General features: G+C 62.2%; 1 protein-coding gene across 1 annotated transcript; it reads left to right on the forward strand.

Moving 5' to 3' along the window:
* The first annotated feature begins 9050 nt into the window (after positions 1 to 9050).
* Positions 9051 to 18255, forward strand: MSL1 (MSL complex subunit 1). Its single transcript, XM_054088090.1, has 8 exons — positions 9051 to 9866; positions 14099 to 14322; positions 15013 to 15392; positions 16122 to 16186; positions 16421 to 16488; positions 16743 to 16867; positions 17174 to 17246; positions 17398 to 18255. Exons 1-8 carry the CDS (start codon positions 9723 to 9725, stop codon positions 17486 to 17488), a joined length of 1170 nt encoding a protein of 389 aa, XP_053944065.1. The 5' UTR covers positions 9051 to 9722; the 3' UTR covers positions 17489 to 18255.
* The last annotated feature ends 241 nt before the right edge of the window (positions 18256 to 18496 follow it).

The raw sequence follows: 18496 nt of genomic DNA on the forward strand, positions 1-18496 counted from the left end.
GGGGACACCTTGGCACAGCACTGGGCACCGCTGCCCCTGCATTGGGGACACCTTGGCACAGCACTGGCACCGCTGTCACCGTGCATGGCACTGTCCCTGCATTGGGGACACCTTGGCACAGCACTGGGCACCTTCACCCCCCGGCACACCATGGCCCCTGCGCTGGGGACACCCAAGCGTGGCATTGTCCCTGCACCGCAGTACCCTCTGTGCCAGGGATGCCATGCATGGCACAGCACCGCCGCAGCCATGCCCCTCTGCCACCCCTGCCTGTCCCCAGTGCCACCAGGGCCCCGCGCTCCCCGCAGCCGGTGCCCGCCGTGGCACGTGCCTGGCAGCCGTGGCTCAGCTTGGCCACGTTCCCGGCTGCAGCGACGTGCTGTGCCCAGCGCCGCGGTGCCAGGGCAGAGCTGCCCAGCGGATCTGGGTCGCGGTGCCAGGGCCACCCCATGGCAGCAGCCGATACCGGGGGGCTCTGTGGGGTGCTTGTGGCCCTCCGGGGAAGAGGCATTCTGGGGGTGTCAGCCCCCTCGCGGGTGCCACGTGCCGGGCACTGCCCTGACCCCCTGCCAGGAGGAGATGGTGCAGCGCACGGACGTGCCAGCGCCGGGAAATCCTCCGAGCTAATCCCATGGGATAGAAGGTCACAGGCGCCCTGGAAACCCGTGGGGTGCCCAGGGAGGGGGCAACACCGGAGCTTTGCACCCCAAGAAGCCCTCGGTGCCAACCCCAGTGGGTGCCCAAGGCCATTCCTGGCTGGGGGTCCCCAGGGACCCTCGCTGGGTGCTGGGGCAGCTCGTGGGGTGCCCCACAGCAGTGGGGTGAAAGGGACACCCCATCACCCCATGGGAAGTGCCCTCATCCTGAGTCCCCAGGCCACGCTGCGGCCAGCAGGTCCGGGAGGCTGTGTGGGTCCAGGTTGGCACCAGGGGACACGGGGGGACACCAGCTGCCCCGTCCCCGCTGCCCAGGCTGCAGCGCGTGCAGGTGCCACCGGCCGCACGCGGCACCGGTTCCGCTCCGGCACGTTCCGGGCTGTGGCAAACAGCCGTGACTCAGCTGCTCGGCTCGGTTCGGCAAACAATCCTGCGTGCGGTGCTGTGCACACGGTGAGCAGCTGGCACGGCGCAGGGGTGCTCGGCTGCAGCCGGCTGCCCGACTCCCCCCAAGATGGGATGAGATTGACCCCCCACACACCCCTCCCGCTGCGGGGTTCTGCCGTGGGGCTGGCTGAGTCCTTGTGCCTCAGTTTCCCCAGCGCGATGCTGCACAATGAGGGGTAACCAGAAGTATTGGGTCTCCCCCGTTTGGGAGGGGGAGCCCTCCCAAAGCCCCGCTTTTTGTGGGTGCAGCTTTTTGGGGTGAGGGGACCCCCAAAGCCACTGGGTTTGGGGGTGCTGCAGCCAGGCCTGGGTTATCCAGGGGTGGGGAATCCATCCCTGTGCACCCCAATATCGCAGCGCCCATGCCAGGAGCTCACAGAGCAGATGGGGCACTTCGAGCCCCCCCAAATCACCGTGTGCCACCGCACTCAGATGCCAGGTGAGCCCTACGGCGCGGGCACACGTCCCCGTGCCAGCCCCACACCCCGAGTGGCTGCACCCCACTGCACCCCAAGGCCAAGGAGGCTCCTCTCAAGGCTCGGCTGGCGATGCCGAGGCGTGGGCACTGGGCTTGGCGGCCGCGTGCCCCGGTGCCCGGGTTGCCGGTGGTGCCGTGCGGCCACGCCACGTGACTGCGCGCTTCGCTTGCCAACGAACGCCTGCGTGCGCAGGGATTTATTTTTACTCCCGGCTGCCCGGGTTGTTTACCTTGTTGTACCTTTTCCAGGAAAAAAAAGGGGGGGTGGTGGGGTGTGGGGGGTGTGCCTTTGCCAGGGATCAGGCATTGGCCCTTCTTTTTGGCCCCCAGCACCCCCTCCATGCTTGGATAACTTCCCCCCCCCCAAACCCACTGTGGGGCTACGGCATCGCCGTGGGATCGAGGATGCTGGGTCTGCCTGGGTGGCTGTTCCCCAGTGTGGGGGGGACACACACCGTGCCTCAGTTTCCCCAATGTGAAGCTGCAGGTGGTGGGGGGGGCAACCAGAGATGCTGAGGCTCACCCCGCTTGGGGGTCCTGCATCCCTGCACCCCCAGATCCTGCCCAGGGTCCTCTGTGTGCACCTCTGCATCCCCAGATCCTACTCTGAGTCCTCTGAGTGCATCCTTTGCACCCCCAAATCCTGCTCCAGGGTCTCTGCACCCCCAGATCCTGTCCTGGGTCCTCTATGTGCACCCCTGCATCCCCAGATCCTACTCTGAGTCCTCTGAGTGCACCCCCAGACCTTGCCCAGGGTTCTCTGGGTGCACCCCTGCACCCCCATATCCTACTCTGAGTCCTCTGAGTGCATCCCTTGCACCCCCAGATCCTACTCTGAGTCCTCTGAGTGCATCCCTTGCACCCCCAAATCCTGCTCCAGGGTCCCTGCACCCCCAGATCCTGTCCTGAGTCCTCTGGGTGCACCTCTGCACCCCCAGATCCTACTCTGAGTCCTCTGAGTGCATCCCTTGCACCCCCAAATCCTGCTCCAGGGTCCCTGCACCCCCAGATCCTGCCCTGGGTCCTCTGAGTACACCCCTGCATCCCCAGATCCTACACTGAGTCCTCTGAGTGCACCCCCAGACCTTGCCCAGGGTCTTCTGTGTGCACCCCCAGATCCTGCCCAGGGTCCTCTGTGTGCACCCCTGCACCCCCAGATCCTACTCTGAGTCCTCTGAGTGCATCCCTTGCACCCCCAAATCCTACTCCAGGGTCCCTGCACCCCCTTATCCTGCCCCCCTCCCCTTTCATCGCTGCAGGGTACCACTGATGCCAGAGGCTGTGATCCAGGCAGGGTTGGGTGCTCGGGTTTTTTGGGGTGCTCGGGGTTTTGGGGGGTTTTCCTGCTGTGCAGCAGCAGATCCAGGGCTGAAAAGCACGGAGCGCTCCTGGCTCGTCCCCACAGCTCTTGGCCGGGGCCGATGGCTTCGCTGCCAGGATTCGCCTTTCCCCTCCCTGCGGAAAGGGAAAAAAAGGTAAACAAGGCAGTGCTGGCCCCACTGGGGGGGAGTGGGGCACCCCACATCCAGAGGGGGGAACCCCCACAGCATCCCACACTGCGGCGTGGGGCAGACCGGGGCTGGGGGGCAGAGAGATCAGGGGGTGCGGAGGCAGGATTTGGGGGTGCAGGGACCCTGGAGCAGGATTTGGGGGTGCAAGGGATGCACTCAGAGGACTCAGAGTAGGATCTGGGGGTGCAGGGGTGCACACAGAGGACCCTGGGCAGGATCTGGGGGTGCAGGGGTGCACTCAGAGGACTCAGAGTAGAATCTGGGGGTGCAGGGGTGCACTCAGAGGACCCTGGGCAAGATCTGGGGGTGCAGGGGTGCACACAGAGGACTCAGAGTAGGATCTGGGGGTGCAGGGGTGAACTCAGAAGACCCTGGGCAAGATCTGGGGGTGCACACAGAGGACCCTGGGCAGGATCTGGGGGTGCAGGGGTGCACACAGAGGACTCAGAGTAGGATCTGGGGGTGCAGGGATGCACACAGAGGACCCTGGGCAAGATCTGGGGGTGCACACAGAGGACTCAGAGTAGGATCTGGGGGTGCAGGATTTAGGGGTGAATACACCTCAGAAGGGTGCCCGGACCCTGACATCCAGGGAAGGCACAGGGTGCCCAGGAGGGTGCAGGGGGGCAGGGTTTGGGGGGGTCAGAGACCCCAGGAGGGTGCAGGGACCCAGAGATCAGGGAGATGCTGCAATATGGGGGTGCAGGGGAGGACCCCAATGCATTCTCTATGCAGAGTGGTCCAGTAAACTGCTGCAAGGGGAGCACCCCAAGTGTATGGGGGGGGATCCCCATGGCCCCCTCCTGCTGTGCTGTCCCCCCACCCCCCAGCATACAGGGTAGGGGTCCCACTGATAGCCCCACATCCATAAAGCACCGGGTTGGGATATGGGGCAGTCCCATATCCTTCAGGGGCAATGGGGGACCCCCTTTGGCCCCCCCACCCCACCCCATGCATATAGAGTAGGGGTCCTACTACTCTGCCCCACACCCCCATCACCCCACACATAAAGCACCGGGTTGGGATATGGGGCAGCCCCATAGCCCTCAGGGACAATGGAGGAGCCCCTTTGCCCCATGCCATGCATGTACAGTGGGGGTCCCCCTGTTCTGCCCCACACCTCCATCGCCCCACATCCATAAAGCATTGGATTGGGATATGGGGCAGCCCCATAGCCCTCAGTCGCAACTGGGGAACCCCTTTGGCCCCATAGCCCTCAATGGCAATGGAGGAGCCCCTTTACCCCACCCCATGCATATAGAGTGGGGGTCCCCCTGCCCTGCCCCACACCTCCATCACCCCACACCTAAAGCACCAGGTTGGGCTATGGGGCAGCCCCATAGCCCTCAGGGATAACGGGGGACCCACTTTGGCCCCATAGCCGCCCCCCCCTTGATGCATATAAAGTAGGGGTCCCCCTGCTCTGCCCCACACCTCCATCACCCCACATCCATAAAGCACTGGGTTGAGATATGGGGCAGCCCCATAGCCCTCAGTGGCAATGGAGGAGCCCCTTTACCCCACCCCATGCATATAGAGTGGGGGGTCGCCCTGCCCTTCCCCACACCTCCATCACCCCACATCCATAAAGCACTGGGTTGAGATATGGGGCAGCCCCATAGCCCTCAGTGGCAATGGAGGAGCCCCTTTACCCCACCCCATGCATATAGAGTAGGGGTCCCCCTGATCTGCCCCGCACCTCCATCGCCCCACATCCATAAAGCATAGGGTTAGGATATGGGGCAGCCCCATAGCCCTCAGGGACAACGGGGGACCCACTTTGGCCCCATAGCCCCCCCCCCCCCCTTGATGCATATAAAGTAGGGGTCCCCCTGCCCTGCCCCACACCTCCATCACCCCACATGCATAAAGCACCGGGTTGGGATATGGGGCACCCCCATAGCCCTCAGGGACAATGGAGGAGCCCCTTTACCCCACCCCATGAATATAAAGTAGGGGTCCCCCTGCTCTGCCCCACACCTCCACCACCCCACATGCATAAAGCAGTTGCATTAGGATATGGGGCAGCCCCATAGCCCTCCGTGGTGGTGGCGGGCACGGGGCTGGTTGGCATCATTGCCAGCCCATGTGCGCGGGTGCTCCCCTCCTCCCGTGGGGTGCGGGGAGCCCTCTCGCCAGCCCAGCGCGGTGGTTGCGGCGTCACGTGGCGTTGGCATGTGAGCCCTGCTCCATTTTTAGCCCTGGCAGCCTCCCCGCGCCGCCGCCGCGCTGCAGAGCCATGTGCGGGCGAGCGCCCGGGCAGCACGTGGGCCTGCCGCAACGGCAACGGGCAACCGGCAGCCCCGGGACGGCGGCCACGCGTGGCCAGAGCAAGGCCGGCGGTGCGATGGAGGGCGGCCACGCGGCTATCGGCACGCAAGAGGGTGGCCATGTGGCTACGAACACACAGGAAGGTGGCCACAGGGCTACAAACCTGCAAGAGGGTGTCCATATGGCTACAAACACACAGGAAGGTGGCCACAGGGCTATCAGCACACAAGAGGGTGGCCACATGGCTATGAACACGCAGGAAGGTGGCCACAGGGCTATCAGCATGCAAGAGGGTGGCCACATGGCTACGAACACGCAGGAAGGTGGCCACAGGGCTATCAGCACACAAGAGGGTGGCCACATGGCTACGAACACGCAGGAAGGTGGCCACAGGGCTATCAGCACACAAGAGGGTGGCCACATGGCTACGAACACGCAGGAAGGTGGCCACATGGCTATGAACATGTAAGAGGGTGACCATGTGGCTATGAATATATAAGAGGGTGGCCACAGGGCTACCAACACGCAGGACAGTGGCCACATGGCTATGAACATGTAAGAGGGTGGCCACGTGGCTATGAACATGCAAGAGGGTGTCCATATGGCTACAAACAAATGGGAAGGTGGCCACATGGCTATGAACACACAGAAGGGTGGCCACATGGCTATGAACAGGCAAGAGGGTGGCCACATGGCTACAAACCTGCAAGAGGGTGGCCACACGGCTATGAACACACAGAAGGGTGGCCACACGGCTATCAGCGTGCAAGAGGGTGGCCACATGGCTATGAACATGCAAGAAGGTGGCCATGTGGCTATGAATATGTAAGGGGGTGGTCACAATGCTACCAACACGCAGGACAGTGGCCACATGGCTCCGAACACGCAGGAAGGTGGCCACATGGCTATGAACATGCAAGAGGGTGGCCACATGGCTATGAACATGCAGGACAGTGGCCACATGGCTACAAACATGTAAGAGGGTGGCCATAGGGCTACAAACAAATGGGAAGGTGGCCACATGGCTACGAACATGCAGGACAGTGGCCACATGGCTACGAACACACAGGAAGGTGTCCACATGGCCACAAACACGCAAGAGGGTGTCCATACGGCTGCAAACAAATGGGAAGGACAGTGGCCACGTGGCTATAAACACGCAGGAGAGTGGCCATGTGGCTACGAACTATGCGGGAAGGTGGCCACACAGCTGTGAACACACAGTATGTGGCCACACATGTGGACAACCACGGCTGCAAACACGGCAGGAATGGGGCCACGTGTGGGGACGAGAGTGGCTACCAACACGCTGGAGTGGTGGCCACAGGGCTACCAACATGCCAGAGTGGTGGCCACAGGGCTACCAACACACCGGAGGGTGACACACGTGGCTGAAGACGGCGAGGAACACACAGGAATACACGGATTCCCCCCCGGCACCACGGGGGGACCCCAACATTTTAGGGGGGGGGGGTGTGCAAGGACCCCCCCTGACCTCCCAGCCCCCCCTCTCCCCCCCCCCCCCCCCCCAGTGCAGCTCTGCAGAGAGTCACGTCCCCCACGTGTCCCCTGCGTGTCCGCAGCGCGTGCCCTGCGTGTCCCCAATGCTGCGGGGGGGGGAGCTGTGAGTGTGCATGTGTGTGTGTGCATGTGTGTGTGTGCACGCTGGGCTGCAGCACAGCGGTTGCATATGTGTGTGCCATAGGGCATGCAGGGCATGCATGTGCTGCAGTCGCTGTCTGCTGCAGGGGCTGAGTGTGTGTGCGTGTGCATATGTGCGTGTGCATGTGTGTGCATACGTGTGTGCATACGTGTTCACGCTGCAGCTGCAGTATGGGGGGCGATATGCATATGCAGTGGAGCTGCAGTGCCTGCATGTGCTGCAGTGAGGGCTGCAGTCCCTGTCTGCCGCAGGGGCTGCATGTGTGTGCGTGTGCATACGTGTGCATATGTGTGTGTGTGCATATGTGTGCACGCTGCAGCTGCAGTATGGGAGGGGATATGCATATGCAGTGCAGCTGCAGTGCCTGCATGTGCTGCAGTGGCAGCTACAGTCTCTGTCTGCCTGGGTGGGGCTGTGTGTGCACACGTGTGTGTGTGTGTGTACATGTGTGTGCATAAGTGTGCACGCTGGAGGCACAGTATAGAGGGCTGCATGTGTGTGTCTGCATTTGCGTTGGGGCTGCAGTGCCTGCAGGGCATGCATGTGCAGCAGTGGGGGCTGCAGTCCCTGTCTGCTGGGGGGGCTGCATGTGTGTGCGTGTGCATACATGTGTGTGCATACATGTGCACGCTGCAGCTGCAGTATGGGAGGGGTTATGCATATGCAGTGCAGCTGCAGTACCTGCATGTGCTACAGCGAGTGCTGCAGTCTGTCTGCTGCAGGGGCTGCATGTGTGTGCGTGTGCATACGTGTGTGTGTGCATATGTGTGTGCATACATGTGCACACTGCAGCTGCAGTATGGGGGGGTTATGCATATGCAGTGCAGCTGCAGTGCCTGCATGTGCTGCAGTGGGGGCTGCAGTGTCTGCTGGGGGGGACACACAACACTACATGCGTGTGCATACATGTGTGTGCGTGTGCATACGTGTGTGCACACGGGGGGGCTGCAGACACACGGGGAGGGGCTGCACTTGGAGATGGGGGGGCGGTTGCAGCCCCCGAGGGGGGGTCTGTGCACACGGAGGGGGGGTGCAGAGGGGGGGCTGCAGCCCCCGTGATGTGCGATGCATGCACCCGGGGCTGGAGGAGGGGGGGGGGGGTCACAAACCGCCCCCCCCCATTTTGCTCGGGGTGGGGATCGTGTCCGAGGAGCCGCCGCGCTCGGGAGCCACCGGGCGGCCGCGCTCCGGTATTGCCGGAACGGGACCCCCCCCTACCGGGAAAGGCATCCTCATCCCCCCCCCGCCCCGCGTGTGCACCCGGTGTAAAGGGTAACGGGAGGGGGGGAGAGAGGAGAGGAGGGGGGAAAAGACCGGGGGAAGGAGGGAGAAGAAGGGGAGGAAGAGGAGGAGGAGGAGGAAGAAGAGGAAGGGGAGGAGGAAGGGGAAGAGGAGGAGAAGGAGGAAGAAGAAGAGGAGGAGGGAGAGGAGGTGGAGAGGGAGAAGGAAGAAACAGGGAAAAGAAAAAGGAGGAAGGGGAGGAAGAGGAGGAGAAGGAGGAAAAAAGAGGAGAAAAAGGAGGAGAGGGAGGAAAAAAAGAGAAGGAAAAAAGAGGAGAAACAGGAGAGGGAGGAAAAAGGGGAGGAAAAGGAGGAGAGGGAGGAAAAAGAGGAGGAAAAGTAGAGGGAGGAAGAAGGGGAGAAAAAGGAGGAGAAGGAGGAAAAGGAGAAAAGGAGGAGAGGGAGAAAAAGAGGAGAAAAAGGAGAGGGAGGGAAAGGAGGAGAAAAAGGAGAAGAAGGAAAAAGAGGAGAAAAAGGAGAGGGAGGGAAGGAGAGGGAGAGGAGGAGGAGGAGGAGGAAGGGGAGGAATAAGGAGAGGGAGAAGAAGGAGAGGAGGGGAAGAGCGGGAGGAGGGGTCGGTCGGATGGCGGCGGGGCCCCCGCCGGGCGCAGCCGCTGCCGCGGTCCCGGAGCGCCCCGGGGCGAACGGAGCGGCGCGGAGCCGCGAGCCCCGACCATGAGGTCCACGGCCTTCCGGGCGCGGGGGGGGCGGCGGGAGGCGGAGGAGGAAGAGGAGGAGGAGGAGGAGGAAGAGGAAGAGGAGGAGGAGAAGGAGGAGGAGGGCGGCCGCCCCGCGCCCCGGCGGCCCCGGGAGCCGCCGCTGGGGGCGGTGGCGGAGCGGGAGCGGCAACGGGAGCAGCTGCAGCCGCACCGGGAGCTGCACCGGGGGCAGCCGCAGCAGCGGAAGCCGCACCGGGAGCCGCATAAAGAGCAGCTGCAGCCTCAACCGCACCGGGAGCTGCAAAAAGAGCTGCTGCAGCCTCACCGCGAGCTGCAACCGCACCGGGAGCTGCAAAAGGAGCTGCTGCAGCCGCACCGGGAGCTGCAACCGCACCGGGAGCTGCAAAAGGAGCTGCTGCAGCCGCACCGGGAGCTGCAACCGCACCGAGAGCTGCAAAAAGAGCAGCTGCAGCCTCACCGGGAGCTGCAAAAGGAGCAGCTGCAGCCTCACCGGGAGCTGCAATCGCACCGGGAGCTGCACCGGGAGCAGCTGCAACCGCACCGGGAGCTGCACCGGGAGCAGCTGCAGCCCCGCTGGCCCGGGCCGGTGCCGCTGGCCGGCTCGGGGGATGCGGGCAGCCGGGCACGCTATCCAGCGGTGCTATTCCCGGAACCGGGAAGCGCGGAAAGTCCGGAACCTCCGTGCTCCGGTGAAGGGAAGTGGAAAAAAGGGAGCGGTTCGCGTCGCGGCGGGAGGATGGGGGCCGGCGGGGGCTCCCCGGGGCAGGCTGCATGCCTGCGGCAGATCCTGCTGCTGCAGCTGGACCTCATCGAGCAGCAGCAGCAGCAGCTGCAGGCCAAGGAGAGGCAGATCGAGGAGCTCAAGGCCGAGAGGGACACGGTAAGAAGGATGGATCGAGGGAGGGGGAAGGGACGCGGCACGGAAGGGGTTAACCCACCCCCCAACACCCCCCCCACCCAGCTAAGGGTTAAGCACCGCCCCACCCCCCAAAGGGTTAATGCCCCCCCCAAGTTGAACAGCCACACCTCAAAGGGTTAATGCCCCCCCCCCCCAAAGGCTGATGAGCCCCCAAAGGGTGATGTTCACCCATAAAGGGTTAAGGACCCCCAAGTTTAATGCCCTCCCCCAAAGGGTTAAGTCCCCCAAAGGGTTAAGTCCCCCGAAGTTTAACACCCCCACAAAAGGGTTACGGACCCCCAAGCTTAACGCCCCCCCAAAGGGTTAACCACCCCTCCAAAGCGTTAAGTCCCCCCAAGTTTAATGCCCCCCCAAAGGGTTAACCCCCCAAAGGGTTAAGTCCCCCCAAGTTTAATGCCCCCCCAAAGGGTTAAGGACCCCCAAGTTTAACACCCACCAAAGGGTTAAGTCCCCCCTAGTTTAACGCCCCCCCAAAAGGGTTAATGACCCCCAAGTTTAATGCCCCCCCCAAAGGGTTAAGGACCCCTAAGTTTACTGGCTACCCCCCCAAAAGGGTTAAATCCCCCCCCAAAGTTTAACGCCCCACCAAAAGGATTAAGGACCCCCAGTTTTAACGCCCCGCCCCCCCAAAAAGCGTTAAGGACCCCCAAGTTTAACGCCCCCCCCAAAAGGGTTAATGCCCCCCCAGTTTAACGGCCACTCCCCAAGGGTTAATCATCTCCCCCCCCCAATTTAACGGACCCAAAGCTTAATGTGTGTGTGTGTCCCGCACCCCGGGATCCCCCAGGGCTCGCCTTCCCCCCCAGGTAAGAGACACCCCCCCCCCCCCCCAAGGGGTTTGCACCCCCCAGCACCCAGGGGGTTAATGCCCCCCCCCCCCCCCCAATTTGGGGTGTAATACTCCCCCGGGGGGGGCACAATCTCCCTCCCCAAGAGACTCAGTGGGTTAATAACCCCCCCCGCCAAAGTACTGGTGCCCCCCCCAAGGCATTTATTGCACCCCTCAAGGGGCTAATACCCCCCCCCCCCAAGAGATTATTGCCCCCTCCCCGGGTTGATGCCCCCCCCAAGAGATTATTACCCCCCCCAAGAGATTATTGCCCCCTCCCCGGGTTGATACCCCCCCCCCCCAAGAGATTATTGCCCCCTTCCCTGGTTGATGCCCCCCCCCCAAGACTTTATTGCCCCCTCCCTGCGTTCATGCCCCCCCCCCAAGAGATTATTGCCCCCTCCCCGCGTTGATGCCCCCCCCCAAGAGATTATTACCCCCTCCCCTGGTTGATGCGCGTACCCCCAAGAGATTATTGCCCCCTCCCCGGGTTGATGCCCCCCCCCCAACGGATTATTGCACCCCCCAAGGGGTTAATGGCCCCCTCCCCGCCTTGATGCCCCCTCCCCAAAGGCTTATTGCCCCCCCGCCAGACAAAGGCGGGTGGGGGCACAAAGGCCGACACGGGCCGGAAGGGGTTAACGAGCCGCCGCCCGTCGCTATGGCAACGGGGGGGCTGGACCAGAGCGCGGGGGGAGGAATTTAAAGGGACCGCGACCCGGGACTGGGGGGGGGGGTGGGGGGGGCTGCCCCCCAGCATCACCCCCAGACCCTGCCCTATGGCTGCCCCCCCCAGCATCACCCCCAGACCCTGCCCCATGGCTGCCCCGCCCCCAGCATCACCCCCAGACCCTGCCCCATGGCTGCCCCTCCCCCCCAACATCACCCCCAGACCCTGCCCTATGGCTGCCCCCCTATAGATGCTGCCCCCCTATAGGCTGCCCTATAGATGCTGTGCCCCATGGATGCTGCTTATCACCCTGTCGGTGCCATATGTTGCCCTATGAATGCTGTGGGTTGCCCTATGGGTGCCATATGTGACCCCATGGGTGCTGTGCATCCCCTATGGGTGCCATACCTTGCCCCATGGGTGCCATGTGTTGCCGTATGGGTGCCATATGTGGCCTTATGGATGCTGTGGGTGCCATGTGTTGCCCTATGGGTGCCATACGTGGCTGTATAGATGCTATGGGTACCATGTGTTGCCCTATGGGTGCCATACGTGGCTGTATAGATGCTATGGGTACCATGTGTTGCCCTATGGGTGCCATATGTGGCCCTATGGATGCTATGGGTGCCAAGTGTTGCCCTATGGCTGCCATATCTTGCCCTTTGGGTGCCATATGTGGCCCTATACATGCTGTGGGTGCCATATCTTGCCCTTTGGGTGCCATATATTGCCCCGTGGATGCTATGGGTGCCATATATTGCCCTTTGGGTGCCATATATTGCCCCGTGGGTGCCATACATGGCCCCGTGGATGCTATGGGTACCATATATTGCCCTTTGGGTGCCATATATTGCCCTATGGGTGCCATACAAGACCGTATAGATGTTATGGGTGCCGTGTGTTGCCCTATGGGTGCCATATGTGGCCCTATGGATACTATGGGTGCCATGTGTTGCCCTATGGGTGCCATACGTGGCTGTATAGATGCTATGGGTGCCATATATTGCCCTTTGAGTGTCATATATTGCCCTTCGGGTGCCATACATGGCCCTATGGATGCTATGGGTACCATATCTTCCCCTTTGAGTGCCATATCTTGCCCTTTGGGTACCATATCTTGCCCTTTGGGTGCCATATGTGGCCCTATGGTTGCTATAGGTGCCATATCTTGCCCTTTGGGTGCCATACACGGCCCTACGGACACTATAGGTGCTCCCTATTGCCCTACGGGTGCCGTAGGTGCCAGGCGTGCCCGTGGCTCTGCGCTGCGGCGGTTGCGACGGGGCCCCTCACGTGGTGCAGCCCGCGACGCTGCGGCGCTGCCGACCGGGACCGAGGCCTCCAACATGGAGGAGCCGCTGCGGCAAGGCCGCCGCGACGCTGCCACCGCGTCCTCTTGGCTTCACCGCATCCTCCCGGCTGCACCAGGCTGGCAGGGCTTGGGGGGGGGGGCCCCAAGGATGGGTTCTCCCCCAACCCCATCTTTAGGGGGGTCCCGGACCCCCCCCCCACAAACGGCCTGCGGGGATGGCGGCCGCTGCCTTCCTAATGAAGGCCCCTCGTTAATTATACGCTGCCCTCTCCCACCGGGGCGCCCCGGGAGGATGTGGCAGAGGTGGAGACCCCCCCAAAAAGAAAATGGCTCCTGGAAATGTGGGGTGGGGGGGGGTTGCAGCCGGCTGTGGGCCTCTGGTGTGCCGCGGCCATAGGGAGAAGCAGCCGAAAAGCAAGTGGCCATTTTGTGCTGTTGGGGCTTCTCGGCTGCTGCGGCGCTCGGCCGTGCCGGGGGCGATGCTGCCCGTGCCCTCCTGGCCCGAGCAGGGATGGCTCTGGGGGAGCAGGGAAACACCTGCCGGGAAGTGCCAGGGGAATGCTGGGATGGGCACGGCGTGGTGCCGGCATGGCACAGGGTTTGGTGCTGGCAGGGCACACAGGGTTTGGTGCCGTCAGGGCACAGGGTTTGGTACCAGCAGGGCAAAAGGTTTGGTGCCGGCAGAGCACAGGGTTTGGTGCCAGCAGAGCACAGGGTTTGGTGCCAACAGGGCACACAGGGTTTGGTGCCAACAGAGCACACAGGGTTTGGTGCCGGCAGGGCACAGGGTTTGGTGCCAGCAGGGCACACAGGGTTTGGCGCCAGCAGGGCACAAGGTTTGGTACCCACAGGGCACAGGGTTTAGTACCAGCAGGGCACACATGGTTAGGTGCCAGCAGGGCACAGGGTTTGGTGTCAGTAGTGCACACGGTTTGGTGCCCATAGGGGACACTATTTGGTGCCAGTAGTGCACACGGTTTGGTACCAGTAGTGCACAGTGTTTGGTGCCCACAGCACACACGGTTTGGTGCCCACAGCACACACGGTTTGATACCCACAGGGCACACATTTTGGTATCCACAGCACACACGGTTTGGTGCCCACAGCACACACGGTTTGATACCCACAGGGCACACATTTTGGTACCCACAGCACACACGGTTTGGTGCCCACAGCACACACGGTTTGGTGCCCACAGGGCACAGCAGTGGGGTGGCACCGGTGCTGCACGGCGCACGCTGCCTGTGCCACAGCATCTCTGCGGGCAGGGGATGGCAAAGGCGCGGATCCCAGGGTATCCCTGGTGGCGACGGGGCTGCGCGGGCACAGGCGGGGTCCCCCCAAGAGCCACCCGCAAAGCCAGCCCTGCCCTTGCCTTGCAGCTCCTGGCGCGGATCGAGCGCATGGAAAGGCGGGTGCAACTGGTGAAGAAGGACAGCGAGCGGGAGAAGCACCGCATCTTCCAGGGCTTCGAGGTGGACGAGAAGGTGGAGGCGGAGGCGTGTGAGAAGCTGCCGTTGGAGTGTCCCCAGGACCTGCTGGAGCCCCCCTCCACCCTGCAGCCCAAGCACTTCCCCTGCGGCAGGAACGGGAAGGGGCACAAAAGGTAAAGGGCGTCCAGGCATGCTGGGAAGGGTTTGGGAGGTGTGGATGGATCCTCTTTCCCTATGGCTTCACCCTCTGTCCGTGGGGCTGGTGCCATCCTGCCAGCCTAAGGGACATCGAGGTGCTCGGAGAGGCCACCTGGCACGGAGAGCGCATCCCATCCGGACAAGAACCTCGTGAAAGCCTGAGTGGGGAGTAGGGGGTCCCCAAAATGCTGGGGAAACGATGGAATCCGGCCTGCAGCCAGCGCTGGGGCAGCAACCCAGGTTTTGGGGGGACCGGTGGAGGGCAAGGATGGAATCAAATCATTATGGTTGGCAAAGACCTCAAAGAGCATCAAGTCCAACCATCATCAATGATATTGGCAGTGAGATTGAGGGCATCCTCAGCAAGTTTGTAGGTGACACCAAACTCAGTGGTGGAGGAAGGATGGGATGTCATCCAGAGGGACCCGCACAGACTGGAAAAGTGGGGCTGCGAGAACCTCAGGAGGTTCAACAAGGGCAAGATCCTGCGCCTGGGTCGGGGCAATCCGTGGTTTTGATATAGGATGGGACCTTGGGCAGCTTGATCCAGTGGGATATTCCAGAGGGGTTGGAACTGGATGATCTTTAAGGTCCCTTCCAACCCAAACTATCCGATGATTCTATGATCATCCCCACGCCCAGCTCAGCTCCTCTTCCTCCCACAGGAAACCAACGTTTGGGAGCGCAGAGAGGAAGACGCCTGTTAAAAAACTGGTGGCCGAGTTCTCGAAAGTAAAGAGTAAAACTCCAAAGCACTCCCCAGGGAAGGAGGAATCGGGCGGCTCCTTGTCCGAAACTGTTTGTAAACGAGAACTGCGGAGCCAAGAGACTCCAGAAAAACCCCGGGCGCTCCTGGAGACCCCGCTCCGAGCCTCATCCCAATCGAAGGCTCCCAGCGCTCACCCCAAGGAGAAGGGTTTCTTCGGCAGCGAGGCGGACGACCTGCCCTATCTCTCAACCACAGAGATGTACTTGTGCCGCTGGCATCAGCCGCCGCCGTCGCCGTTGCGGGAACCCTCTCCGAAGAAGGAGGAGACTGTAGCAAGTAAGCGATGGAGAACGCCGCGGCGCAGCCGGCAGCGTGCCGGGTGTTGGGGCAGAGCTGGTAGAAACACAAGGGTTTGCCATCCTTGGAGCCGGCGCGGTGGATGGGTGATGGAAGCCTTTATGCCGTGCTTCTCCGGCGGTGGCCGGTAGCAGCCCTGCCGCTGGTGATGGGCTCTGTGAACCACGTCTCCAGCTCGAGCCGAGGGCAGCGCTGCCAGCCCCACACCGCCTCCGCTGCCGGCTTTGCCACGGCGTCTGTGCACCTGTTTGAGCAAGGGGTGAAGCAACTTCCCGTTGGCGGTTGGGAAATGTGCGTCTGGCTTGTGCCACCGCGGCTGCCGGGTGCCCCCAAATCCAATCCTGTTCCTCCCTGGCCGATTTAGGGGTTCCTGCAGCGCAGTGCCCCCAAAACCAATCCTGTTCTGCCGGCCACCCCTCCCTGGCTGATTTAGGGGTCCTGCAGCGTGGCGAGCGCTGGCTGTGCCGCAGCCGTTGCTGATGCTGCCGGTGGTGGATGATGAGACCCTTGGCTCAGGTTTACTTGCGCATTTGGTAGGAGGGAACAGGAATGTTGCGTCTGTGCTTCCCAGCGGCATCTCCCACCATCGCCTATCCTGGCTCGGGATGGGGGTTTGGGGACACCGAGCGGCGCTCCCAGGCTGGAAGGGCGCAGCGGGGCTCGGGGTTCCTGGCTCAGGGCTAACAAGTCTGGCTTCTCGCCCTGCAGTTCCGTCTTGGAGGGACCATGTCGTGGAACCCCTGAGAGATCCCAACCCCTCGGACATCCTGGAGGTACGGATGCCACTCCGGTGTTGCCGCAGGCACTTTCCTGGCGGTTCCGCTGCTCCAGGAGAGCAGCTTGCGGCGTTTGCTGCGGCTGCAGGGCTGGTGGCATCTCCTCTTCCGCATAACCAGTGCGGCAAGCACTGGTTGTGGGGTGAAGGATGAGCCTCTCCGTACCACTGGATACTGGCTCTGGCCGTGCTGGGACCGGGAGGACACGCTCCTCTCCATTTGTCATTGCAGAACCTGGATGACAGCGTCTTTTCCAAACGGCACGCGAAGCTGGAGCTGGATGAGAAACGAAGGAAAAGGTGGGAGCAAAGAGGGCGATGGGGGCCTGGAGGCACTGATGGAGAGGGTGGGCTGCATCCTATCCCGTAGGGAAGGACCACGGGATCCGGGCGCCCACAGCGCAGCCGGCAGCTGGGATGGGGATGCAAAACACTGCTGGAAAAGGGGTGCTCCTGCATCCCTGCCAGCGCAGCAGCCCTGGCACAGCCCTGGGAGCTCCCCTGCCCGCTCGCTGCCGGTGGTTTCTCACTGCTCGGAGCATCGCGTTTTCCAGATGGGACATTCAGCGGATCAGGGAACAGAGAATTCTACAGCGGCTGCAGCTCCGAATGTACAGAAGGAAAGGGATTCAGGAGTCGGAGCCTGAAGTTACCTCATTTTTCCCTGAGCCAGATGATGGTGAGTGTCTGGGGCACTGGGGGGCTGGCAGGGGTGTTGGGGGGCAGGTAAGGGTGCTGTCTTCATCAAGGGGGGCTGGCAGGGGTGTTGGGGGGCAGACAGGGGTGCTATCTTCATCAAGAGAGCCTGGCAGGGGTGTTGGGGGGCAGGCAGGGGTGCTATCTTCATCAAGGGGGGCATGAAGGGGCATTGGGGGGACTGGCAGGAGTATTGGGGGGCTGGCAGGGGTGTTGGGGGGCTGGCAGGGGTGCTGCGTGCAGCCGGGGGTCAGGTAGGTGTGTGTGACGCCCCGGTGTCTCTCTGCAGTGGAAAGTTTGCTCATCACCCCGTACCTGCCCGTCGTCGCCTTTGGCCGGCCCTTACCAAAACTGACCCCACAGTGAGTACCGGCATCACCGGGGCGCGGGGATGGAGCTGGGCTGTGCCAGGCATCACCGCTGGAGCTGGCAGCTTTGGCATCACCAATCCGGATGGTGCTGGCGCATTCTGGGTTGGGGACGATGCTTTGGTGACACCGGCTTTGCCCGTAGGAACTTCGAGCTGCCCTGGCTGGACGAGCGCAGCCGCTGCCGGCTGGAGATGCAGAAGAAGCAGACGCCGCACCGGACCTGCCGGAAATAGCGGAGTTGCCAGGAGCTCTGTGCATCACCAGGACGCGCCGATGGCCGCTGCCCTCCCCTGCCTTCTTGACGGATGGTTTCAGTCCTCCGTGACCCTCTGGTTTTGTTCTCTTGGGTTTTCCAACATGTTTTCCGGACTCGTTCCCCTGCGCTGGCAGCTTCATCCCCCACCGGCACCGGTTGTGGCTTCCCACCGGCTGCTTTGGGCTTACAGGGAGGTGGGTGAAGCCCAGACCCATCCTCTTGGCTCTGTTCGGTGCCTGTGCTCTCCCGCAGCCAACATTGGGCTCACGTGGGACATTCGGCTTCGAGCCACGGGCACAGAGAGCACCAAGAAGGCTGCGTCCTGCCAGGACTCTGCCCGCTGCTGCCGCCTTATCCCATTCCGTCAGACAACCAGATAACCACCAGCTCGGATCCGAGCGTGCCGGCGGTGGCAGGAAGTGCTGCCAGCGGCTCCAGGTGCCGCGCAAATGCCAGGAAGCCTCGTTAGGGGTTTTTCTCCCCCCTGTCCTGAGCGGCTGTAACGGGGTCAGAGATGGGGGGGGGGGAAAAGTTTAAAAACTAAAACCTTTCATTTTTTCTTTTTGTGAAATAGAAATCCTATACGCACAATTTTGGGTTTTTTAATTTTGTTTTTGGTTGGTTTTGTTTTGGTTTTTTTTTGTATAATTTAACTGTTTCATGGTTGGCGGGCGGCTTGCCAGGAAGTTTGGGGTTTGCCGGGAAGAGTGGGGACCCGGTGCTGCCGCCCCTGTGCCGCGGTGGCCCCGGGGGGGTGGGAAGGGGCTCTCTGGGGTGGGGGGTCCATGTTCCCCGCTCTGGACTGGGCTTTCCCCTTCAGCAGAGATTAAAAGAGGCCGAACGCCAGCGGAGAGACGCTGCTTGTGTTGTGTTTTCATTTATTTCCTTGTGTTTGCTTTCCTTTTCCCTTTTCCTTCTCTCTCCCCTTTTCTTTCCCCTTTTCTTTCTCTCTCCCCCCCTTTCATTCCCTCTCTCTCCTTTTTCT

Source organism: Cuculus canorus, chromosome 25, assembly GCF_017976375.1.
Source record: "Cuculus canorus isolate bCucCan1 chromosome 25, bCucCan1.pri, whole genome shotgun sequence".
NCBI lineage: Eukaryota > Metazoa > Chordata > Aves > Cuculiformes > Cuculidae > Cuculus > Cuculus canorus.